The sequence below is a fragment of the Cyprinus carpio genome, chromosome B7, assembly GCF_018340385.1.
Source record: "Cyprinus carpio isolate SPL01 chromosome B7, ASM1834038v1, whole genome shotgun sequence".
In the NCBI taxonomy this organism is placed as follows: domain Eukaryota; kingdom Metazoa; phylum Chordata; class Actinopteri; order Cypriniformes; family Cyprinidae; genus Cyprinus; species Cyprinus carpio.
The window spans coordinates 31,331,784-31,358,653 of NC_056603.1; the positions used below are offsets into that span (position 1 = coordinate 31,331,784).

Consider the following 26,870-nt stretch of genomic DNA (forward strand, 5'->3'; position numbering starts at 1 on the left):
CATCTGAAATGTCTGTGAAAATCTTGGGGGTGAAAAACAAATTGCTTTAACTGCAAAACACAGTCTATGTGACTATGTGTGTGTGCATGAATGGCAAGTTCAAGCTCAAGCTTAAGAAGTGAGTACTAGATGACTGAAAGATCACATGTGCTGCCACACACATACTAAGCATAGCTGCAGGTGAAAGGTGATCTGCTGCTGTGACATCATTTCATGAGTCATGGAGAAGTGGCCATGAGGGGAAACTCAACACCCTAAACCTTTCTTTACCCCCAATGCTCATACACATCTTTAATGTCTATGTACTGACACACCATCACCACTAGAGGGAAGCACTGCTGTTAAAAACTCACAACTGGTGATTTTTATTTACCCTATTAGGTTCTAACACACTTTAACATTAAGTAAAAATATTACATAAATGAAAAAAGAATGTTTGTGTGAGGCTGTGATAGGTTTAGTATAAAAACAATGCAAGTCAATGGAAAGTCCATGATGAACAGACAAAAGTGTATGTATTTACCGAGGTAGCGTGTTGCCATCTACTTGAAAGTCTCTGAAGTTTTTTTCATACTGAGGAAGCTCCACTGACTCTTTCAGCCACTGAACTGCATCCTCCAGTGTCCAGTTGTGCACTGAGAAAGAGAGAAAAAGACCAAAATGAGGGGTCGAAAAGAATATTAACTTACTTAAAAATTACAAATTTGTAATTCTTTAAAATGTTCTGAACACAAAACTCCCAAAAAAAACTAAAAATATTTATTCTATATATTCTTTTAATATTTGGCCTTTCATCAGTGTGTGTACATCAGTAAAAACACAGCAGGGTTTGATTGTGAACACTGAATAAAATCAAAATTTTATAAAACCTTAAAAAAAAAAAAAACACATGGAAGAATGGAACAAAATATTTCAGATTCTGCATTTTTCTGTTACTTTTGTGACATTGATCAAGTGACCTTGTACAGAAGGTCAAGGGTTATTCCATTGAAGCTTAAGATGCTCTTTGGATCATCTCAAATCATGCTGAAGAATATGATCGCCACGTTTCACACACACACACACACACACACACACACACACACACACACACACACACACACAAAAAAAAAAACTTTCGTTAGAAGAGTCTGAGTCCAGGTCTTATCATGGTTTCAATTTCTATCTGACTAGATCTTAAAGCACTGGAAAAAACGACTCACTCAAATGTAAGCATAAGACTTAGACATTAGGACCCCACTGTACAGTATATTCACCAACATTGTCAGCGTGATTTTAGGGATAATTTATCCCTAAAATCAGAGGGAAATGATAGCCCCAGTGTCTTCTCAGAGCTTCAACAGAGCCTGATGCTGCAAGATGACATCACTCCATAACACACCATCTTTTTTAGAGATGTCTGTGTGAGCTTGTTCAATTTAGTGACATCATTCGATTCAGACATCTAATGACATCACTACTAGGAAACCCCAAGACCAAACACAAATTCAATTCCTGGAGATTATGTTGAATGTGCTCCATTAAATACTTTACAAATAAAAGATACTTTACCTCATTTCATAATTCTGATTTTTTAAGTTTAATGAACTTAACTGATAAATAACAAAAGGTATAGTTACGCATAAATTAATAATAGCTAGCCAATATATACACACACCTATCATCAACTGAATTCTATATTTATAGGTTGGGATGTAAAAAAGTTAAAAGACAGACCTTTGTTTTATCATCTTGAATAGTTTGGGACACACTCTGCTCAGTATTTTCAAATTATTCCATGTTTTTGTTTTTTGCTCTCACAAGTAAATAATATGAAATTGTCCTACCCATTGATGCCTGCAAAAAATATCTACCATAGTATAAACAGTACAGCAGAATCTCTACAATTGAAAATTTTTTTCTGTCTCACAATGCTGTATACGCCACCCAGCCCATGTTTTCTCTGTCCAACTTTCTTTACCTTCTGATATTTTCCAGCCCCTCCACAGCTCCTCCACTGTGATGTGCTGGTCCTCTCGGTGAAGATTACTGTGTTTATTGGTCTGGTGCTGCTTCATGTCCTCTATGATAAACTGCAGAAGAACAACAGGATAACATTAGTGCTCACACCACAGGAAAATGACTTCTTATGAAGTAGTTCATTAATGCCATATCATGTTTTATTTGCCTTCAGGTTAAAGGCGACTCTATCAGAGGGTTTACTGGTTTCAAAAATTCCTTTTAATATAATGCAAATATTTATAATGCAAAAAGGACACTAGAGAAACATCACATTTGAATGTCATATTTGCCGCCTTACATGAGATTAATTCATTCTGCAGATGCTTTTAACCAAAGGGACTAACAAATGAGGAAAAACAAAAGTGATTAATCATAATGAGCCAACAACCTTTGCAGAGCCACAATGCAATTTCAAAAAATGACCAGAAAAAGACATAACTAGAGCAGAGTTTTATTGCAGAATAAAGCTATTAGAATATGACAAGCATAATTGATACGCGTGAAGCTCTCTGTGGTCAGGTCTGTGTACACTGTGTATCTCTCTTGTGGTTCTGCATATTTGTCATGATGAAAAATGTAATTTTGTTAAACTGCAGTTTGTTTGTCCCTTCTGTTTATGGATTATGTTGCTATGCTCACATACTCATATCCAACAAATGAGGGACAAGACATCTTTAAAGTCATGTAGGCTTATTTAGCAACTCTCTCTCCCTCACACGCTCAGGAATCTGCTGTGTCCTGAAAGAGGACACCAACTTTCAGTGGCTGTAAGGAGAAATTCTTGGGCCTCTTCTCGAAACACTTCTTGAGCCCAGGAGCACCTGCCATAACCAGAAACAATCCACAAAACACACGTCACATCCTCACTAAAATCAAAGAAAGCTGAGTAGCAAGTGAATGTTACTATTATTTTAACAGGCTAATGGCAACTTTTTGTAATTTTTTTATTCAATTAATAACTTGTTTACTTCCAGCTGCAATAAACTGTGAAAAAGAACTTAGGTAGTAACTGATCCATGTAGTGTATGTCTGCAGTAAATTAAACAGAGAGGTGCATTGTGGGATCACTTTTGAGTAGTGTCAGTTTGCATAAAAGAAGGAAACTTCCACTTCACCAGATGAGTGCGTGTGAGAGAATAAAGAGGACATGTGAAACCGTCATTCAAACCTCAAAAACATCAACAAACACACACACACCTCATAACATCATAACTTCTGAACTATTCAAAAAGAGTTAATGTTCAAGTCAGTGTTCGAACTTTGTGTACTTTCATGTCTCGATTCCTCCTTGACAAAGGGCGTTCTTATGGTTTGCATTCGGGGGTCGGGCATGTCTGTACAGGGTCATCCCCTTCGGGCTTTCCCTGTACCCCCCGTGCATTTACGAAAGTTCCAGGGGCTGCCCTTGCCTCATTACGGGAAGTGGGCATCAGGATCTCCAGCATGGCCTGCTCTTGAGAACAGTTGTGTGACCACAGGTAGTGGTCGACCGATATATCGCCAAGGCCGATATAATCGGCCGATATTTCACATTTTTCAAATATCGGCATCGGCCGATAAGTTTTTCTGCTTGCCCGATGTGTACGAGGCAGGACTTTTATTTTGAAGGCGCTGAGAAAGGCAGCGCCTGAGCGCACACAGCTCACACTCTCCCTCTTGTTTACTGTCGTTGTTAACAGTTCTGTCTAAAGCCCTATTCGGACAGGACTAGTTTTACAGGGGGTCGTTAGAGAAATTTGTATTTCACAGATGTACTTGGTGATTTTAATCCCGTCCGAATCTGCCACATCTGTGTTTTTCTCACACAACCTCTGTAATAATTCCAGTGCAAATTACCTACTGTGATCCTCTGAGAAAAATAATCCCGTCCGAATGCGAATGTCTGTGTTGTCTGCAAAAATTTTATTTCACAACGTGTTTCCTTGTGTGTTTTGGCCAACGTGAATTACCGTAGATGCTCTTACCGCACGCATGTTTGATATATTTGCTTCCTGGCAAAGAAACAATAAAAATAATAATAATAAAAAATTATAATAATAATCACGTAAACTATTAAGACTGGCTATTGTAATATCAGCGTCAGGTAAGATACATTTCTTTATGCACTCAATTACATAGTGATTTAATTACAGATGTAGCCTACCTTTGTGAAAATTGAGCATGGGTTTACTACAAAAAAAAAAAAAAAGTTCAACTAAAGTAACCACACATTAACATTTTGCTATAGCCATTTAGCTTCACCATGGTATTTGTGTGATAATACTAATGGTAATCAATCCGAATGACTATACGCACTGCACGCATACAGAGTGTGTGATCTCTGTGACGTCCAGATAACAGACCCTCCCACCTCTGCAACAACACACAGATGTTAGTCCCATCCGAACTGGTACGTGAAAATCGCAGACGTCAGTTGGTAAGAATCAAAACTCAAACGTAATTTAGAAAACTAGTCCCGTCCGAATAGGGCTTAATACGGATAGAAGTCTGTCTAATAATCAGATAGAATGGTTAAACAAAGGAATTAATGTATACAAAAAGTATTATAACGATTGCTTTTATATTATTAGTAATAGAAAGGCAAACATTATAATACCCATTATAATATAATTTGCCGTCAGCATTAAGCAGATACGTATTTATATCATTTAAACAAATCTTTGAATGGCCAATGAACATTTAATTTCACAAACCTTGCAAACTTAGTCGAATCCAGCTGTGAGATCTTGTGAAGTGTGCATGTATCCAGCATGATCACGTGTTCTCTCATGACGGTCAGTTCGTGTGAATTTAATGCTTTAAACTTGTGATTACAAATTATGCTGCGCTTTATGGATTTGCCCACTGCCATATTCATGGCATTTTCTCTGTGTGCTGTATGTAAAATGAGGGTTACCTTGGCTTTATTTGAAAAATATGATTCCCAATGCACACAAACTTCCCAGAATACTGAGTGCCCTATTGGTTACAGTGTTTACTTCCTTTTTAAATATATTTTTATTAAATATTCATTTAAAAAAAAATACTTTGTCATCTAAAGTATACGTATGTTTATTTTACACATGTATTTTTTAATCCATTGTCAATTGATTTTCAATTTCTTAAATATTAAAAAATAAATTATATATATATATATATATATATATATATATATATATATATATATATATATATATATATATATATATATCGGCTTTATATCGGCAGTCAAAAAAACAATATCGGTCGACAATTAACCACAGGGACCTAGTGCTCCGGCACCTCAGCCAGTGGGGGCTTTGGGTAAACTGGGAAAAGAGCGAGCTCTCCCCCGTGCAGAGAATCTCTTTTTCCAGTATGGAGTTAGACTCGGAGTGGGGGATTTGTGTAAAGTGGGGAAAGAGCGAGCTCTCCCCCGTGCAGAGAATCTCTTTTTCTAGAGGCAGGACAGTGGTACCAGTGAAACACTTTCAGAGGCTCCTGGGGCATATGGCATCCGCAGTCACGCGACTCGGACTGCTTGATATGAGACCACTTCAGCATTGGTAACACTCCCGAGTCCCAAGATGGGTATGGCGCCGTGGTAAAGTTCACGTGACCATAAAGCCAACATGTTGCCTCACATTCAGCCCCTGGATGGACCCTGTCTTTCTACGGGCCAGAGTGCAAGCATGTTGATGTCACGAAAGATGCCTCCAGTGCAGGTAGCTGCGTTACATGCAAGTGGCAGGCAGCCTCATTGGCACACAGCTGGCCTTGGGCTTTATGCAAGTATGTGTTTCCCCCAGTGAGCCTTCAAAGTCAGGGAGTACGAGGAACTGGTCCTGCTGGTTGTGCCATACTGGCCCACTCGGACCTGGTCTCGGGAACTCATGCCCCTCTCGACAGCCCCTTCCCCTCCCTCTGAGGAAGGACCTCCTTTCTCAGGGGCTCGGCACCATGTGGCATCCACATCCAGATCTTGGAACCTCCATGTGTGGCTCCTGAACGAGACACGGCAGACTTAAGTGATCTGCCCACCAGGGGTTGAAGACACTATCATTCATGCCAGTGCTCTCTCTACAAGGTTAGCTTTTGCCTTGAATTGGAGTCGTTCGCGTTCTCATTCTGGTGTTCTTTTTGCCGAGAAGACCCCTGAAGATGCACGATTGGAGTAGTGTTTTCTTTCCTGCAAGAGAGGTTGCAGCGTAGGCTGTCACCCTCCACCATGGAAGTGTAAGTGGCTGCTATTGCAGCACATCACGATGCAGTGGCCGGCCATTCCCTGGGAAAGACCGATCTCATTGTCAGGTTCCTGAGGGGTGCCAGAAGGTTACATCCTCCTAGGTCACCCCTGGTGCCCTCCTGGGACCTCTCTATCGTGCTGGCTGGACTTCAGAGGGGTCCCTTTGAGCCGCTGGTTTCAGTCAAACTTAAATTCCTTTCTGCTAAGACAGCGCTCCTGACCGTGGTCAATTCCATCAAGAGGGTCGGGACCTCCAAGCATTTTTGGTGAGCGAAGAGTGCCTGATGTTTGGGCTGGCCTACTCTCACGTTGTCCTGAAACCCGGGCCTGGATACGTGCCCAAGGTTCCCACCACACCCTTCCGCAATCAGGTGGTGAATCTTCAAGCACTGCCCTCGGAGATGACAGATCCAGCTTTGGCGTTGTGCTGTTCCATAAGAGCATTGCTCATATATGTGGACCACACCCGGAGCTTCGGAAGCTCTGAGCAGCTCCTTGTCTGCTACGGGGGTCAGCAGAAAGGCAAGGCTGTCTCCATGCAGAGGTTGGCCCACTTGCCATAGTGGATGCCATTGCCTTGACGTACCATTCCCAAGGCTAGCCGTACCCCCTGGGGGTGAGGGCTGACTCCACACGAAGCGATACCCGGGGATGCAAGCTCCTTTTTCCTCCTCCAGTAAAGTTCCCCAGATGGCGAACCCTGGTGGAGTTCCTCCAACCTCCCCGGCAGTCAGACTGTGCGGAGCAGTCTGACACCAGGCCCAGTTCTCCGGTCAGCCCCTGTACTAGGCTAGGTGTCCGTATGGCTTGATTCCCTCCGGGAGATCCCCTATGTGTATTCTTCCATGGTAAGGTTTTCCTCCTGGTAAACCCATGTCTTCCCCTTGACAGACTATTTTGTCAAGCTCTGCTGGCAGTTGTTCCTCCCTACTCCTATGTAGGACCTGCCTTAGAGACTGTTATGTATGTAGTACTGCCCAAGGCCTGGGTCAGTCCATATCAGTGTCTCCACATGATACCTCCCTACGGGTAGGATGTGGCTGCCATAGCGCCCTTCTCCAGAAGGCCCGCTTTTCCATCGTTACTGCCAAGCTGTAACAACAAATAGGAAAGACTTGAAGCAATTTTTCATTGAAGGTCGAAATCCCTTCTCTTAAGTCATTTCTGTGGTAAAAGGAACCGCGGCTTGGCTATCACCAGCAGTGATAAACTCACCTTTGGTCCCTACGGGTACCAATGTCAGTGAATTTGAACTGGGGCAGTGTAAAGGTTACGACCTTTGTGTAGCATTTGTCTGACACACAGCTGCTTGTTAACATTTGCAGTGTCATAGGGTTGTGACAGGGTTCAGGTTGTGGTGCTTTTCATGGACCCCTAATGTCGTCATCAACATAACTCGAAGTGACCGACAGGGAATGTCTCGGTCCACAATCCCTGACGGAGGGAATGGAGATGTTATGTCCCTTGCCAGAACCTTGAACCATCGCTGGTTGCCAGGGACAAGTTCTCGGCTCCTCAGCATAAAACCTGATGAGTGGATGCACTTGTCGGCTATTCATTCCCATTTGCACGGGGAGTGGCTCAGGTATGCAAAATCCACTAGCCAAATTTCATTGGCGTTTTCTCTTAATCAGAGAGGATTCGGGCTCCCAAGTAAGACCTCTAATGTCGTCATCGGCATAACATCATCGTTCCCTCCATCAGGGAACGAGGGTTACATACGTAACCGAGACGTTATACTAACAATTTAATATACATTAGTTATAAACATTTGATTTGCATTAACTTAATATACACGTACATAATTTAATATGCTATGCATTAGTTTCAATGTTATTGTAAACAAACATATGTGACCTGTGCTGGCAAAATGAGTCACAGTGAGCATTTTTTTTATTATTATTAACCTTCAAAATCATATACGATTTGTTGGAACTGGATGTCAAATGACTGAGATACACCCGTTTGAAGTCAGCAAAGTCAGTTATGAGAAAAATCAAGTTTTCTGAAGGTTCCAAAGCAAAATCACCTAGCATCATTGCATAGTTTCCTCCACTTCCTTTCTGAATATTAATTACTATATTCATAAATCACAATATAGTCATTTTTATTTTATCTTTATTAAAAATAAGAACAGATGCAAAAACAACAACAGCAGAACAAATATAAGAAAGAAACAAATTGTGTTTTTTTTTTCATTTTGCATCTAAACAAAAGCATTCAAGTAAGGAAAAATTATCAAATGTAAAAATCACTTCATTACAAATAAACTGATTATTAAAACAAAAGCAGTTCAATCAAGAGCAGCAATTTTTTTCTTTTATTGTTACAGTAGATTAATATTACTGAGACAGATGGTTTATATATAAGTCCTGCTGTACTGCACGGATCAAATAAAATGTTACTCATGAGATGTTTTCCCCAACAGTTCCCCAAACATTCACTTAAGACATAACAGATAATGTTTGCATGAATAGCCTACTTAAATACTGTCATTCTGTGTATACAGCATGTGTATATTTATCAGGATCGTGCAAGAAGCGAACAGAGAGCAGAGAAAAAAGGTACTCCTCTCAGAAAACGTACAAATAAATATCATTTTAGATGATATCTGAAGCATTGGGATTGTAGATGAGGGCTTAATTAACTAATTTTTGTTAAAACCTGAAATTTAACCAAAATCAACATTTTTTCACTTTTTTTAATCACTGTCTTTAGTTCAAAATTTCCCCATACACACACACACACATACACACACACTATTATTTTGATGAATAATTAACTTAATTTAGGCTTAATAAATTAGTAAAAATGTTCATTGCTCATTGTTCATAACAATATAAATGAAAATAACCTAATGATAAACTGTCATAATAAGAAGAATAAGAAGAATACATTTTATTCATAAAGTGCTTTTCCAAAGCGCAAGTTAATACTAAATAAATAAGTCATATTTTAATTCCACATAAATATTCATATGGCTGTAGATTCATTTTATTTAAAAAATAATTTTGTTTTGTTAGAACATATTTCATCTAAACACCTTCTGTGGGACAAAATGGCAATTAGCGTTCAGAGTCACGTAAATCATGTCACAGACAAGATTATATTTAACTGGCACAAAATGTGTTGCATGTATACATCACGCCCAGTAAGACATGCATATTCAAGTGACATGATAACATGCCTATTATACCATGCAAAAAGCCTTAAAACATATTATATACAAATCCTATATGAATATGCATGGATTTTTCATCACGTACACACCAAAACACACACACATAGTAATGTAGAAGCCCTATGGGAGAAGTGCTCATATGTCAAGTCTCTTCTTGCAGGCAAGAACTTTGTGTAGTTGTAGTATGTCAAGTGACGGTCCAGGTAGGTCCCAAAGGTCTAGAGCGGAGGTTTTTGCCTGACCGGTTTAATTTTAAGCTTTGCCCTTTGAGGTCCCAGGTAGGTCTAAGTTTTGCTGACCTGTTTTTAAGCTCCAACATGTTTTATTATATTAAATAAAATTCAAGTATTAAGGAAATGGTATTTTTAAGGTCTAAACAACATTTGCTCACCTCTACACTCTCATTCACTTCAATTCCTCCATCGTTGTCGTCATCTAGCTGCTTGTGAATGTGCCGAAGTGCCTCTAAACTGAAGCGGTCGGCTTCATTCATACATGGAGGGATGATTGTCAAACACGGGTCTGCAGGGAGAGACACACAATTACCCTTTGTCCAGCAAAAACTCTGGAGTCAAGATAATATCACATTATATACCGCATAAAAAAATAAAGTTTTTGCAAAAAGAAAAAAAAGTTTGCAAACAAAAAAATAAAGTCTTGTAGTGAAAATAAGTTTTGCTTTTTGCAAACATCAAAATAAACGAATTGCAAAACATAACAATGATCGCGCGACACAGCAAGTTGATTTTGCATCGAAAGCACTATTTTGCAATACAAATATTTGCCATGGTCATATGCTACAATTTTATTTGCAACACTGACTTTTATTTTGCGCGTAACGTCTCAGGCTCTATGTTTGAGCTTCTGCGACTGCAGTTTGTCACGTGTGCGCTTCATTGATCTCAGTTTCCGCGTCTCGATCTTTGTGGCGCCTGTGATTTTACGTACGGGGGTGGAGTCAAGGGGCAAATGGAAAAACCGCGCGGGTGTACAACATGACTCCCTGGAAGTGACCGTCATCGGCCCGAGACGCAGCTCCCTGATCCAGGTACTGTCATATGAATGAGCAGATGCATGCGAGTGGATCGCTTCCTTTTCTTCACTAGCATTAAAACATGCATGGTTTCGTTTTATGGGGGTCTATGTTATTCGCAAATGTAAAATGTCTTATGCAGGTTATTGCTCGAAGTGACGTTAAAGAAGTGGGAGACGTTGGCATGCACATCTAGGTACTGTCATGTGAAATACTATACACTGGCATGCAATAGCATGCAAGGAGACTGGACTAATGCAGTATGGACAATGCATGAACATGTATGGTTTCGTTGATATTCGACTTTTAGGGACCGTTCGTGTAAAGTACAATAAAACTACTCAATAAAACTGTCTATAATGTCCAATAGCATGCAAAGGAGAATGATTAACGAGTCTCTGAAAACACTAGGCGTGTTAACTGTTGGCTGCTTCTCTTGGCGTCAAACGGTATAATGCAAACACTCTTATATGTTTTTGATAATTACTAAATAAACCTGTAAATCCAAATGTCAAAATATTGCTAACTTTTCATTACCGAAGGGACTCAAATTAAAATATGCAAATCTCATTGCAGCTCATCTAGCATTTGAACTAGAATGACTCCCTTTCATAAAACATACTATAAAATTGTTCATAGGTGTCACTATAAATGCAACCATTCATTTTTCGTTAATTTTTCACATAAACTTGTAAAGTCATATGTAAAATATTGCTTCATTTCATTACCGAATGACTCACAATTCAAATTTATACAAATTGCAGCTCATAAACATTGTTTATTCTACTACTTTCATAATAACTATACTGTAAAGTGTTTATTCGCTGTCAACTATAATGCCAGACCGTTTTCCGATTTCATATATATTATAAAATTAAACTGTAAATCACCGATGTAAAATAAATACAATTTTAAAGTCACAATAGCTTTTTGAAACAGGGAAATGACTAACTTTCGTCCCATTGGTAATGTAAAAGTCGCAATACGTGTCAAGTATATGCACACCCGTACAGGTTATTTTTTAATATTTATCAAATAAACTGTAATCCATAGGTAAAGATATTGCCTGTTTTCATTTGAGCTTTTGAGCTTTAAACCCTGTTTACGAAACATGGGGTTGAACAAGTAGCAATATTTTCATGATGAACTACAGGTTTAGTTTAGTAATTATCTCCTAAAATCATGCAATATGACGTTGACAGAGGAATGAACAGTTAACAGTGTATAGTAGTTTGGCATGTAACTTTTGCTTTTTGTTGCGGTCCCTATCTTTGCGAATATCGAACGTTAGATAATTCTCGATTGTCATGCTATTCAAGTAACGTGTTTGCCATTCGTAAAAGTTAGAGCACGGTCCCTAGATTGCGAGATCGAAATCAAGCCACCTTTATGCCAATAGAGAGTTGGTGCATGAAATACACTAGATGTGGGATGGTGACAACTTCTTAACTTGAGCAAACGCTGCTAATATACATATACATTTGTTAATAAAGTTTAATAAAACGAAACCATGCATGTTTTAATGCTAGTGAATAAAAGAAGCGATCCACTCGCATGCATCTGCTCATCATGGACAGTACCTGGATCAGTGAGCTGCGTCTCGGGCCGATGACGTCACTTCCAGGGAGGCATGTTTGTACACGCCCCTGCCCCTTGACTCCACCCCCACGTCTCAAAACAGCGTCACAAAGCGAGACGCGCAGAAAAAATGAAGCGCACAGGAAAAACTGCAGCGCAAGCTCAAACTAGACTGACGCGCAAAATTAAAATCCAGTGTTGCAAATAAAAATTGTAGATATGACCATGGAAAAATATGTATTGCACTAAAATCATTGCTTGCGCGCGGTATTCATTTATGTTTTGCAATTCTTTATTTTGTTTGCAAAAAGCAAAATTATTTTCCTCAATACTTTAATTTTTGTTTGCAAAACATTATTTTCCTTTGCAAAACTTTATTTTTTTGCGTATATATGTGATATTATATTGACTCCATAAACTTTTGTAAAGTTTATTTTTTTTTAAACTTCCGCTTTTATTTGTAGTTTATTATATATGTTTACAGACAAGTGATGATAATTATTATTTATGGCAATTTTCAGGCCTTAAATGCCTGTCAACAAGACTTTATATTGTTGATTAATCAATAATAATATTACTCATCAAGTTTTTATCCTGTCTAACTGTCTGTACATGTGAGCATGTGCATGTCTGGGCATCTGTAGGGCTCTGTTTACGGTGGTGTGCTTTCACCGGTCTTGACACGCTTATTACGTTGCAGGCTGTTGATATGGCAAATGGTGCTGGTATTTGTTTGGATCACATCCATGCTCTTATTTAAGAGAAGACGTGTGAGAAAAGAAGAATAATTAATGTTTTTTTAAAAAATATTTTTGGTGGAGGGGGGTGATTGGATGAAACATCACACATCACTGAGAAGCCCAGGAACATTTTCCCAGAGACAGACACATTACACAAAAAAGCCCCACATATATAAATGCATATATAAATGCCTTAAAATATTAAGGCAGCTGTATCTGCTTGCATAAAGACAAATGTATACTATAGAAGAGTGTGATGTTATGCAAAAAAAATAAAATTTTATGTTATGGAAGAGTGTGATGTTCAATTTTCATGAATTATTTTCATTTTTGAGTGATGTGCTTTAGTATGTTAGTCAACACATCTTAATAAGTGTACTTCTTTACATAACAACAAAAGAATATGAAAAAAAAATGATTTAAAGTGTACTTTAAAGTAAAACATTTAATTTGAAATTACAAAGTGCAGTTTTTAAAACTGTAATAAGAAATAGTCATTAAAGTATGCTCTCCTAAGAAGCCTATTATTCCATTAATATTATTTTATCTGCAAGTGTTTTATAAGATATTCCAAGATTTGATATACATTAAAATGTGCACATTCAGTACAATTAAGCAAATTTTTTTTAAAAGGTTGGCACTCTGAGGGTCCCAAGACACTAGTTTGAAAAACTATTTATGTTAACTGAATAAAAACCAGAGAGCTACTGTATCACCAACAAACGTGACTGAAGTCATTCCTTTTATGGCTGAACAACCTCAAAATTCTGCTAAACAAAGTTAAACAAAAGAAGGTCTTTTCTTAGTATTTGCATTATGCTTTGTATGTGTTCCCCCATCTGATTGCATAATCATATTTGGGTACCAGATGTCCCTGTCAACACTCATTTCCATGTGTGGTTTTTTGCATAAAACTCACTTGTGCCGATGGGTGACATCACAGGAACACTGTGACAAGAAGAAATGCCTAACAATTACAAATGCTGCATGTCAAACAGCGGAGTCCACAGAATTTGGGATTTATTTTAAAAAATGGAAATGTTTCTGGATTGTTAAAAATGTAAACAGATGAGCTATAAAACGAATGAGAAATATTTGTAACTCATTGTCATTAATAAAATTAGTAAATTTGTGACATAGATCATGTGACTCTTTGTTTAGATTCTTGCATCCATGTCAAATCATGTGTCAAATCAGGTTTCACACAAAAGTTAATGCATACATCACAAAAGACATTTTGAAATTTGTGTTAACTCTTCTGTAAAATTGTATGCTGGTCATATGAAATGACAAATTGTATTAAATAAAAAAGTGTCAAAAATCTAAACAGTAGCATTTCCACTAGTGGTCCCACACTTTTGTAGTCTACTGTATACATCATTAAAAGGAATAGAAACAGAACACTTTTAACAGCATATTCAGATTAGCAAAGAAAACAAAAAGACTGCTGATGATGTGCAGGTCACTTTCCATTCAGGTGACATTAGTACACTTACTACAAAGCTCCCCTAGCACATACAGCATGGGGCAGGAAGTGACACAGTAAGGGGGAGAATAAACACAAGCAAGTAGTAAAAATAGTCCTGGAGAACAAAATGAGTGAGTGTAAAATTAGGACACGCAAAGTTATAAATAGATTTTTGTTTCCAGTTGTCAGGAAGTGGTTTATCTAAATGACAAAGAACAGTATGGGCCTCCATGAGAAATACACACACATACACAAACTCCTTTAATGAAGGCACGAGTTACAGATAAAAGATGAACCGCCACTTGCTAAAACTTTCTTTCCATGAAATAAAGGGAAACGTAACTCTCAAACAATCTTCAAAAGCCACTTTTAACTCAAGCTATATGAAGGACAAGCCACACATCCCCTCTGATCAATTATTTTTCAGGATATTTTTAATGGCGAAGGAAATCAGTTGCAGTTCTATCTGAAAAGTCACCAAAAAAAAAAAGGTTAGTATATAAACGCCCATCAAAGAGCGATCGATGTCTATACATAAATAAATATAGCATTAAAAAAAGAAAAAGAAATATCTCTTTTTCAGGATACTGTATTTATTATTCTTGCTTAATTTTGTACTGTATTTAAATAAAATAATACATTTATTCAAACTACTAAATAAATAAATAATAAGCATGCTGATGATACACTCTCAGAAAAAAAAGCATAGAAATTGTACCTTTATTGGTACAACACCCTCAAATGTAATATTTGTACTGCATTTGTACACCTACTAAAATAATACCTTTTCTCAAAGTTGTGTGGCCCCTTTAATCTAACTGGTAATTACAGAATTGCAAGAGAGAAGCGGGGTGTAAAGTAAATGCATACTGTGAGAGATGCGATATGTGCTTGGGACACTCGGATTACAGATGGATGTCTCACTCAGACAGGAGTAGGAACACTGCTCAAACACTCTCAACACACACTGGGTTCAGAGGAAGGATGTCGCGATAGGAACAGTGTTTATGTAAATATGTGTTCATTCTTTGCAGGAGAGAAAACAGAGAAAAACCAAGAAAGATATGAGCTGTCAAATTTATGCATGTGCGGTCCAAGAGGAGCTGGTGGGCTACTGTGAGACAGTCTCCTATACTAGGCCTCTCTGGAGAGGTAAGATGAGAAGTCCAGTCAAATGAGAAATGCAATGAAATGCAGCAAGGTGATGCATACTGGGAGCCAAACATTACTTCAAAGAAAGAGAGAGACTCTGAGAGAAAGTGGAATGCCTCATGCATCTTTACCAGTATTGCCCCGAGATGCTGTCATGGGACGGGAATAGTACCAGTTCTGGATCAGGGACCTCTGTTAGTTTTGGACCTCCCTTGCTTAGTCATGCTACCAGTATCTAAACAGGCCAACATTGGTAAAATTTCAAACAAACTGAAACAACTGTGCTGTTTTTGCAGCCTTATTACTTTAAATTTACTTTAAAGGTAAATCATCACATCAATCAGCCTCACAAGATACATATAATAATACAAAAGACAAAAGAATAATGCAAGATACAAAAAAAATAATAATAATAATAATAATGAAACAAAAAATAAATACAAGTCAATTCATCATGCCTTTGAGGTAATAATGATATGATATCACCATACGTCAAAAGCCATAAAAAATTACCCATGGATTTATGAATTCAGGAGTAATTTAAACACATATGCTTATCCTATTAGTATATTTTAGGAATTCCCAAATTTTTTTGTCAGTCAAACCACATTACTTTACCTCCAGATTTGATGTTAATATTTGTTTAAAATTCTTAACAACATGTTTGCGTGTTCCCAGTCCTCTGTTGTTGGTAAATGATCACAAGACATATTTATTCATATTTATTTATTTGTTATTTTTACATTTATTTAATGAATCAACAACTTTCAAAGTTATTGTTATGCTAACACATATTGGCCTGATTTTGTTTTTCTGAATATCCAAGCTTCCTGTTTCAAATTAGCAAGATGACCAAATCATAACAACAGTTTAAAAACAAAAAGGAAAAAATTCTGTATATGTGGGGGTGAAAATGGCCCTCAACAACCCCCTTTGCTTCTGTATTTCTGAACCTCCATAAAAGGCATATTATTCCTCCATGGACAGGGCACCTATAATCCTCTGCTTATGATATTGCATAAGTGTGTGTTAAAATACTTACAATATTTTTTTCAAAATCTGACAAAGCTCACAATCCACAAGTTCATACTTCCAGAAAAGGAGACAGAGCTTGTGTGCCATTACAGTAGGAATGTGCGGATTGAAGCTGAAACTCAAGACATGAGTGACTAACCACCAACGCAGAGGGAGACAGTCTTAATTAGAGCAGATACTTATCTATGATTGCATAAGCAACACTGAAGATCAGTTTTTGCACTAGGAGAAGAAAATAGAGAAATGTGAAGTCATGAGAGGGAGAGGAACCACACATCATCCGTTTGTGTTTGCAGATGATGTGTAGAGATAATAGTCGCACATGCTGTGACTTTAACGTAAAGACAGGACATCCAGCGAGGTCCCCGCTGTCTGAGGAAACTTCTCTGATAGGATCAGTCGGTTTGAAAGAGGGGGGAGGTCCACCCTCTTACCTCCATGGCCTAATGACAAATGCAGAAGTCTCGCTGACACGTTGCCTAACTGACAGTCAAAAAATCAAAGGGGTCACAGCAAGTCGACTAAGGCTGTGCAACTCTATTTCAACGGTCATGTATATATGTGTGTGTGTGTGTGTATATATATATATATATATATATATAGTTATATCTATATATATATATATATATTTATATATACATACACACATACATACAGGTGCATCTCAATAAATTTGAATGTCGTGGAAAAGTTCATTTATTTCAGTAAATAAACTCAAATTGTGAAACTCGTGTATTAAATAAATTCAGTGCACACAGACTGAAGTAGTTTAATCTCAACAAATTAGAATACTTCATAAGACCAAAAAAAAAAAAAAAACATTTTTAGTGAATTGTTGTTTGTCCTTCTGGGATGTTCATTTACTGTACATGTACTCAATACATGGTAGGGGCTCCTTTTGCTTTAATTACTGCCTCAATTCGACGTGGCATGGAGGTGGTTTGTAGCACTGCTGAGGTGGTATGGAAGCCCAGGTTTCTTTGACAGTGGCCTTCAGCTCATCTGCATTTTTTGGTCTCTTGTTTCTCATTTTCTTCTTGACAATACCTCATGGATTCTCTATAGGGTTCAGGTCTGGTGAGTTTGCTGGCCAGTCAAGCACACCATTTAACCAATGGTCATTTAACCAACTTTTGGTGCTTTTGGCAGTGTGGGCAGGTGCCAAGTCCTGCTGGAAAATAAAATCAGCATCTTTAAAAAGCTGGTCAGCAGAAGGAAGCATGAAGTGCTCCAAAATTTCTTGGTAAAGGGGTGCAGTGACTTTGGTTTTCAAAAACCACAATGGACCAACACCAGCTGATGACATTGCCCCCAAATCATCACAGACTGTGGAAACTTAACACTGGACTTCAAAAAACTTGGGCTATGAGCTTCTCCACCCTTCCTCCAGACTCTAGGACCTTGGTTTCCAAATGCAATACAAAACTTGCTCTCATCTGAAAAGAGGACTTTGGACCACTGGGCAACAGTCCAGTTCTTCTTCTCCTTGGCCCAGGTAAGACGCCTCTGACGTTGTCTGTGGTTCAGGAGTGGCTTAACAAGAGGAATACGACAACTGTAGCCAAATTCCTTGGTGGCTCTTGATGCCTTGACCCCAGCCTCAGTCCCATTCCTTGTGAATTTCACTCAAATTCTTGAATCGATTTTGCTTGACAATCCCTCATAAGGATAAGGTATAAGGATAAGGCTCTTACGGTTCTCTCGGTTGGTTGTGCATCTTTTTCTTCCACACTTTTTCGTTCCACTCAACTTTCTGTTAACATGCTTGGATACAGCACTCTGTGAACTGCCAGCTTCTTTGGGAATGAATGTTTGTGGCTTACCCTCCTTGTGAAGGGTGTCAATGATTGTCTTCTGGACAACTGTCAGATCAGCAGTCTTGATTGTGTAGCTTAATGAACCAAACTGAGAGACCATTTTAAAGGCTCAGAAAACCTTTGAAGGTGTTTTGAGTTTATTAGCAAATTGGTATGTCACCATAATGTAATTTGTTGAGATTGGTATGTCACCATAATGTAATTTGTTGAGATTTTTGAATTTAGTTGAATTAGTTGAACTATATTAAACTTCTTCAGTCCGTGTGCACTGAATTTATTTAAAGACAGGATTTTCACAATTTGAGTTGAATTTAGTTGAATTATTTGATCTTTATTGGTTTTTTAATTTATAGAGATGCACCTGTGTGTATATATATATATATATATATATATATATATATATGGGCTGGACCAGAATATTCAATTATTCGAATATTCGTTCGGTGGGTTGGCATTCAATTTTAAATTTTGAGATTTGAATATTTTTTTATTATTATTTTATTTTTATGAATCGAGCTTTGACGTCATGAACGTCATAATTCAGTTCATCTGGAAGAGATGACAAAAAAGCCGAAGACCTCAGCTGTGTGGGAGCACTTTCACTTTTTTGGGGATTTAAAACTGGCTTACTACAACAGCACATCAAGTTTGAAAAATCACCTGAGTTCTGTAACTCAATAGTAATATGCCTATAGTATATTGTTGGTGTAAAAAACGTTGGTATATATTTATATATGTATTAGAGCTGCACGATTCTGGATACATTGAGAATCACTAGAGATAGAGATCACTAATTTCCCACGATTCTGAACTAAACAAGATAATGTGTGACAAAATATTATTGCTGCAGACTATTTAAAAGTGTTTAATTAATTTGAATGAATTATTAAACATTTTAATATACACAACCAGTCCAGTAAGATCTATATTTTTTAAAGAATTATCTTCTGCTCACCAAGTCTACATTTATTTGATCCAAAATACAGCAAAAGTAGTAATATTGTGAATTACAATTTAAAATAACTGCTTTATATTGGAATATATTTTAAAATGTAATTTATTCCTGTGATCAAAGCTGAATTTTCAGCATTATTACTCCAGTCTTCAGAGTCATACGATCCTCCAGAAATCATTCTAATAGGCTAATTTGCTGTTCAAGAAACATTTATTATTATTATTATTATTTTTATTATTATTATTATTATTACACTTACATTGTAATAATTACACTATTACACTTATTATTAGACATTTATTACAAAAGATTTCAATTTGACATAAATGCTGTTCTTCTGAACTTTCTATCAAAGAAATCTGAAAAAAAAACTACTCAACTGTTTTCAACATAATAATAATAATAATAATAATAATAATTAATAATAAATTATTTTTTTTTGATTTTTTGTAAGGATATTAGGATTATTTGTGTGGTTTCTTGTGGATCTTGTGACTGTGGTGATTATGCTAAAAATTTAACAAGCCAGTTTTGAAATCACAAGAATAAATTACATTTAAAAATACATTCAAATAGAAAGCAGTTATTCTAAATTGAAAAAATATTTCTAAATTTTACTGTTTTTGTTGTACTTTAGATCAAATAAATGCAGGCTTGGTGAGCAGAAGAGACTTCTTTAAAAAAACATTACACATCTTATGGTTCAAAAACTTTTGACTGGTAGTATATATATAATATATTTAATACACCAATTTTTAATATTAAAATTATGAAAAAGTTGTTTGAATCAATGATTTAACAACTCACTCATAAACCTACTTCACTTGTTTCATTACTGGATGAATCAGCGTTTTTGAACGATTCTCTTGAATGAATAATTCATTGATTGACTAATACATTTTTAAATTGCAAACAATGCAATCGACACAAACATTATTTGAAGCGCAGTTACTTTCAAAAGGTGATTTGCTCTATTTTGATAGCTGCCATAGACATCAATGTTTACAGTATATCTGAACTATAAACTTTACCCCAGTATTTCTGTGATAATATAAATGACTGTAAGACTGTGTAGCTGAAAAGAAGAAGAAGTTTCTTAACCAAACATGGTAACTGCTCTCTCTGTGTCAGCGACAGTGTGAACACAGATTTGAATTATCTGGTAAGACTCTGTCAAAGGTTTAACAGACTCGGGGAATCCTCATTTAGAAATGAGATTGCGTGGGTGTCTGGCACTATCAATGTCTCACTGTTTTTTGCCTCTTTTTGACAGCCATGAAAACACTGTTGTGGAGTTTTAATTTTGCTATTTGAGCAAATGGGAATGCAAAAAAAATATATCTGATGTAGTTTCCTGCTCCCCACTACAGAAGTTTACCCAACTATGACGCCTTCTGTCATTTTATTGTTTTTATTTTCAGTAATGCTTTTTTATATGCATTAGAAACATTTATATTTGTCATTAGATGTTGTATTTCCTTTACAAGAAAAATAGTAGTAGGTTTTTAATTTACAATAACAGCTGGAAATCAATGACAACTCAAATGACAACATATGATGCAAAACATTACTGGTTGTTTCTTCAATTCCAAGTTAAAATTTCAACCTGTTCTAACTGATGCTTTCAAGATTATTCATATACAGCTAGCTTCATAAAGTTAATGCAATGGCAGTTTTATTTTAAGTTCAATGTTAGAATTTAAGCCTTTTCTAAATGATGGAAAGAAAGATAGAAAGAAAGAGAAAGAAAGAAAGAAAGAAAGAAAGAAAGAAAGAAAGAAAGAAAGAAAGAAAGAAAGAAAGAAAGAAAGAAAGAAAGAAAGAAAGAAAGAACAATTGTTGTAAAATGTAATCCTATCAACATTTAAAATATTTCACTGAGTGGCACAACAAGTAATCATCTAAAAAGTGTGTTACAATGTGTGAACTGCTGGTTTAGGTGTTACTTGTGTTTGCATACATTAGAGGAAACCTGTACAGTGAAAACAGTGAATATAGAGTGGTGGTCTCATAGTGAAATGAACTAGGGCAAACAAGCAATAGGTCTACTGTAGATCACTGCCAAAACATACACACTGTGAACAGTAGTCTAAATATAAAAACACATGCCTTGTTAACATTTGTTTACAATGAAAGCATTTGGTTATTGTGATATCTGCATTTCCGTTGACACTGGCACTGTATTTCTTCAGCGAATATCATGAGAGAGACAGCTCTTGTCAAACAGTTCTTTATTAATCTGACTTCTCAAAAAAAGCATCATCATGAATATTAGGCAACCCTCTCAACTTCCTGTTTAAGAACTGTGAGTTCCTGTTTGTTTGGAACCACTTCCTGCGACCTCTCCTACAGGTTCTCTAGAATGCCACCACCACAAACATGACTTAGCAGTTAAGCAGGGAAAGACATCAAATATGATCAACAATAGTACTAGAGCAGTGTGGTAGCTCTACTACAATGGCACAACCAGACCTTTTAAAATCTCCACAGTTTTACCCCTTTTTCAAATTTCCATTTCAGCTTTACAAAAGGCATACATCCAGGAATTTCTGAATAAATTTTCCCCAAGAGCATGTAGGCTTTATTTTCCAGTTGTTGAAGAAGTTTTGCCACTCATCCGATGAGTTCATCAGTTGTCTGATGGCAAGTATCCCTCGACAACTTTGATGAGATTGAGAAGGTAAAGATGGTGCAACTGCATTGTAAGCACCTGATTATATTTTTGTATATTTCGCATCTACATGGGAAAGACTGATTGACAAACATCTCATATGGACACAAGTGCATTTGCAGTAGATCAAATTAACTGATAAAACTCCACTATAAGCATGTACAGTATTGCAGTATGTTATGACCGCACACACCTCTCTCACTGTCCACAGAGCTGACATCAGAGTACGATGGATTTAACCTTTGACCACATCCGAGGCGCCACTGGAATAATTAGGCCTTCAGTCTATCCACAATCAATTAGCCGAACAGTTAAAGCGGAAGCGCAGCACATAACAACACAGCTACAGAACGTGTAACTCTAGCAGTTTGTGAAGCCGGATAAGCGGCCCTTGAGAACACACCTGTTTTTGGGGGGCCTGCAGAGCTGGATTACAACTAACCTCAAAGAATACGCTGACTCATCTAGCACTTCAGCCCACTTTACCCACAATGCAAAGTAAAATCTCAAAAAACGTGACTTGATTTATTATTTCTCATTGAACACTGTTTCAAAAATATAGCCACATAAAAATATAATGTATGCGACCCTGGACCACAAAACCAGTCTTAAAGGCACAATATGTAATATTTAACTACTTGCACAGTGTGATATATTTCATGCAGTTGTGCATTTATGTTAAACCAAAAGTGCCCAAGGATTTGTAAATCCAGAGAAATGCCAATTTTCAATAATGTATTATTATTATTACTATTATTATGCTTTAAATGACAAAAACAAAACAGTATATCAAACATTATGAAGCCAGGGGGACAACAGAGATGAAAAAACAGAGAGAAAAATATGATAAGTAAAGTTGGTTTTGTATTAAGTGAATGTTATCTCATAAATGGGTGGGGGGGGGGGAGAAAAGAAAAGAAAAGAAAAGAAAAGAAAAGAAAAGAAAAGAAAAGAAAAGAAAAGAAAAGAAAAAAGAAAAAGTTGCACTATTTACACTACAAAACTTACAGTTAACATTAAACTAAATCCATTACGGCTGTCACGAATAAAATGAAATGAAAAGTGTTGAAGGCAGCGTTAAATTTAGAGCTGCTTAATATTGCGCCATGATATTTTACACGTTTTTAAAGTGTTGTGCATTATAACCAATCACACACGAGTGTGTTGAGCTTATGAATGCAATTGCCAATCTGAGGCGTTCAGATGAGTTTTTTGTTCACTGCACACACCGACTGACTGAATTCTGGTGTGTATTACAGAAAACACGGTTAACTTACCATCTGTTAAACCTTGAACTCTCGGTTGATTAACCCCAAACCTTGCTTACTCGAGGTATGTGGTTCCAAAAACGCGTCAGGGAGTAAGTTAATTCAACACAGAGTAAGTTCCTGATTAAGACTCAAGACATTCTCAACAGAGCGACGAATCGACAAGTCGCTATGGAAAAGAAAGCTAAGAAAAAGCATGCCATGCTGTTTATTTCTTCTTCTTTTGTTCAGCGGTCATTTAAATGGTTGATGGTTGTGCAATCATTTTTATTTTTTTCCGTTTACTCTTTAATCCTTGAGAATAAGAATTATATTGTTTGTTTGATGCCAATTATATATTAAAGGGGTCATATGACGTTGCTAAAAATAACATTATTTTGTTTATTTGTTGTAATGTGTTTATGCGGTTTAAGGTTCAAAAAACACATTATTTTCCATATAATGTACATTACTGTTTCTCCTCTATGCCCTGCCTTTCTGAAATGTGTCGATTTTTACAAAGCTCATCATTCTAAAAAACAATTTTTGTCTGATTGTCTGAACGGCTGTGACCGCTCAATGTATATCCTCAAAGCCCTCACTGGGCAGAGTAAATCCAGCTCTCGCTCACCTGACAACGGAGGCAGAGCTGAGAGGGAAATTACCTGTGCTCTGAATGGCGTCGAGAGCACTTTAGGGACGTAGCCATGCCTGGGTTTTAAAATGACCTTCGAGTCATTGGGCCCAAACTCAAGGCATGCAGGGCTCACCGAGAGGGCCTGCAAATCGCCAACACGCTTGACCGATGCTAGAGCAAGTAGCAGAGCGTTTTGAGCGTTAGGGGCCGAAGGTCAGCTGACCACAGCGGTTCAAAGGGAGGTCCTTTGAGTGCTCCAAGGACCGTGTGAAGGTCCCAAGTGGGAACGGTGAGAGAGGACACAATGAGGCTGTTTCGACCCACTGATTGGCCAGCAATAGGAGCATGAAATGCTGCGATGGCTGCTACGTAAACCTTGAGCGTGGAAGGGGTGAGACCCTTGTCTAGACGCTCTTGAAGAAATGACAGTATCGGAGATATGTCACACTCAACAGGGTCTTCGTTTTGTGCTGAGCACCAGTCAACGAAGACTGACCATTTCTGGGCGTAGAGGCGTCTTGTAGACGGGGCTCTTGCCTGAGCAATGGTGTGTAGCACGTCCCCGGGGAGGCTCAGAGGCTCCCATCGAGGGACCATACATGCAGAGTTCTGGCTGTGGATGCCAGATTGTCCTGTTCGCCTGAAAGAGGAGGTCCCGCCTCAGGGGGATCGGCCATGGGGCTTTCATGGAAAGCCTGAATAGCTCCGAGGACCAAACTTGGCTCCTCCAGAGTGGGGCCACCAGGAGGACTCTGTGCCTGTCTTCCCTGACTCTTCTGATGACCTGAGGGATCAGAGCGATCGGGGGAAAAGCATAAAGAAGGATGCTGGGCCAGTCGTGGGCCAGCCCATCTGTGTCCTTTGAAAAATAAGTTGGGCAATGAGAGTTGCTTTCTGAGGCGAAGAGGTCGACCTCTGCCTTCCCGAAAATCTCCCAGATTTTGAGAACCGTCTGGGGATGGAGCATCCACTCGTCCGAGGGGACATTGCTCCGCGAAAGCATGTCTGCTCCCAGATTCGTCTTGCCAGGTATGTGTGTCACCTTGAGCGATCGCAACCTGGGTAATGCCCATTCCAAGAGGTGCTTTGCCAGTGCGCAGAGGCGGCTGGACGAAAGGCCGCCTTGGTGATTTATGTAGGACACCACTGTCATGCTGTCTGACTGGACTAGGATGTGGCGCCCTTCCAGGATCGCCTGAAAGGATTGAAGGGCTCGTTCTACTGCCAGCATCTCGAGGCAGTTGATATGGAGATGGCTTTCCTCGTGTGACCACAAGCCGAAGGCTGGTCTGCCCTCGCACAGAGCACCCCAACCCAGGTTGGACGCATCTGTTGAGAGCACCGTCCTTCTGGAAACCGCCTGTAGGGGTACTCCACGACTGAACCAAACAGGGTTCATCCAAGGCTCCAGGGCTGCTAGACAGGCCTGGTTGACCCTGATGCGAAAGCGGTGTGAGCCGGCGTGAGCTCACCCAAATCCGGGCGCTGAGCCCCTCTTCCCCGCTGTCTTTTCCTGGCCGGCTCGCGGGAGGAAAAAGACGGGGGGGCGCGAGGGGCGGGATCGCTTTCATTAAAGAAAGCGATCCGCGAGCACAGGGAGGCGAGACAGGGAGGCTCTCACAAAAGCAGCATGAGGTCTCAGTGAGTGCAGCCTCAGCGTGGGGTTTACCCAGGCAGAAAACACTTTTTAGATATAACAACAAGACGGTTCATTCATAAAATTATTATAAAAATTGGAGAAACTGCAAACCATGGTATGGCAGAATAAGTCCCGCCTTCTAAATAGAAAAGCCAACTGTCAAAGGTAAAGTCATTGCATCATGTTTTTTTCCCACCTTATTTCATATTACCGACTCACACTTTTCTTTCTTTTTTTTTGTGAACAATTATTTTTATTAAGCAGTCATTTCAGTACAACACAAAATATAACACACCAATCCAGACTGCAGCCGTACCCCCCACCCGACTCACACTTTTCTCATCCTAATTTTACAAGTTGAAAGTTACAAAACAACACAGCGCTGACAGACTGATAACGGCTGAGTGTTCTCCGAGTCCGATCTACAGAGTGTAAAACAGACCCGGGACCCTAAGTAATAGATTGGGACCCGACCCGGACCCTGCTGACCATTTAAAATATAGCCCCAAATCTGTACGGATCCTGGGTCCTCCTTGTAGACCATTGCTTCAGTCCAAAAGATGTTAAATAAAAAGCGCCCTTCCATAAAAAAAAAGAAGTGTTTCACACGGCTCCAGGGGGTGAACAAAGATCTTCTGTAGAGATTCGATGCATTTTATAAGAAAAGCATCCATATTCAAAACGTAATAATCACTTGAATCTAGCTTGCGCTCACTGTTGTAAACGGAAGCAGTTCTGGGGGAATTATGTATGAGGTCAGCTTTGCGCATGCGCCGCTCAGAAGTGACGCATGCGGAAACACAGCAGAGAGATCAAAACAAAGGTCACTAATTAGAAGTACAAAATGAGGATTTGTAAAGAAGAATGTCGGAGGATATCGATATAAGCCCTATAAACAAACGTTGCATGCTCAAAGCTGACCTCATACGTGATGCTACCCGAAACTGCTTCTGTTTACAACTGTTGGCGCAAGCTCAATTAAAGTGATTATTACATTTTGAATATATGGATATTTTTCTTACAAATACACATCAGTTTGCTACAGAAGGCCTTTTTGAAGATGCTGATTTCATTTTCCAGCAGGATTTGGCACCTGCCCACACTTCCAAAAAGCACCAAAAGTTGGTTAAATGACCATGGTGTTGGTGTGCTTGACTGGCCAACAAACTCACCAGACCTGAACCCCATAAAGAATCTATGGGGTATTGTCAAGAGGAAAATGAGAAACAAGAGACCAAAGAATGCAGATGAGCTGAATGCCACTTTCAAAGAAACCTGGGCTTCCATACCACCTCAGCAGTGCCACAAACTGATCACCTCCATGCCAAACCAAATTGAAGGCAGTAATTAAAGCAAAAGGAGCCCCTACCAAGTATTGAGTACATGTACAATAAATGAACATACTTTCCAGAAGGCCAACCATTCGCTAAAAATGTTTTTTTTATTATTATTTTTATTGGTCTTATGAAATATTCTAATTTGTTAAGATATTGAATTGGTGGGTTTTTGTTA

At 38.3% G+C, this 26,870-nt stretch overlaps 1 protein-coding gene across 1 annotated transcript in view; it reads right to left on the reverse strand.

Moving 5' to 3' along the window:
* stim2b (stromal interaction molecule 2b) overlaps positions 1-26,870 on the reverse strand; it is a 56,092-nt gene that overhangs the window by 10,576 nt on the left and 18,646 nt on the right. Inside the window, exons 2-4 of the mRNA XM_042728323.1 lie at positions 9,778-9,908; positions 1,961-2,072; positions 524-635 (exon numbers count right to left, since the gene is read on the reverse strand). Coding sequence (XP_042584257.1) covers positions 524-635; positions 1,961-2,072; positions 9,778-9,908 — 355 coding nt within the window. The remainder of the gene's footprint in view (positions 1-523; positions 636-1,960; positions 2,073-9,777; positions 9,909-26,870) is intronic.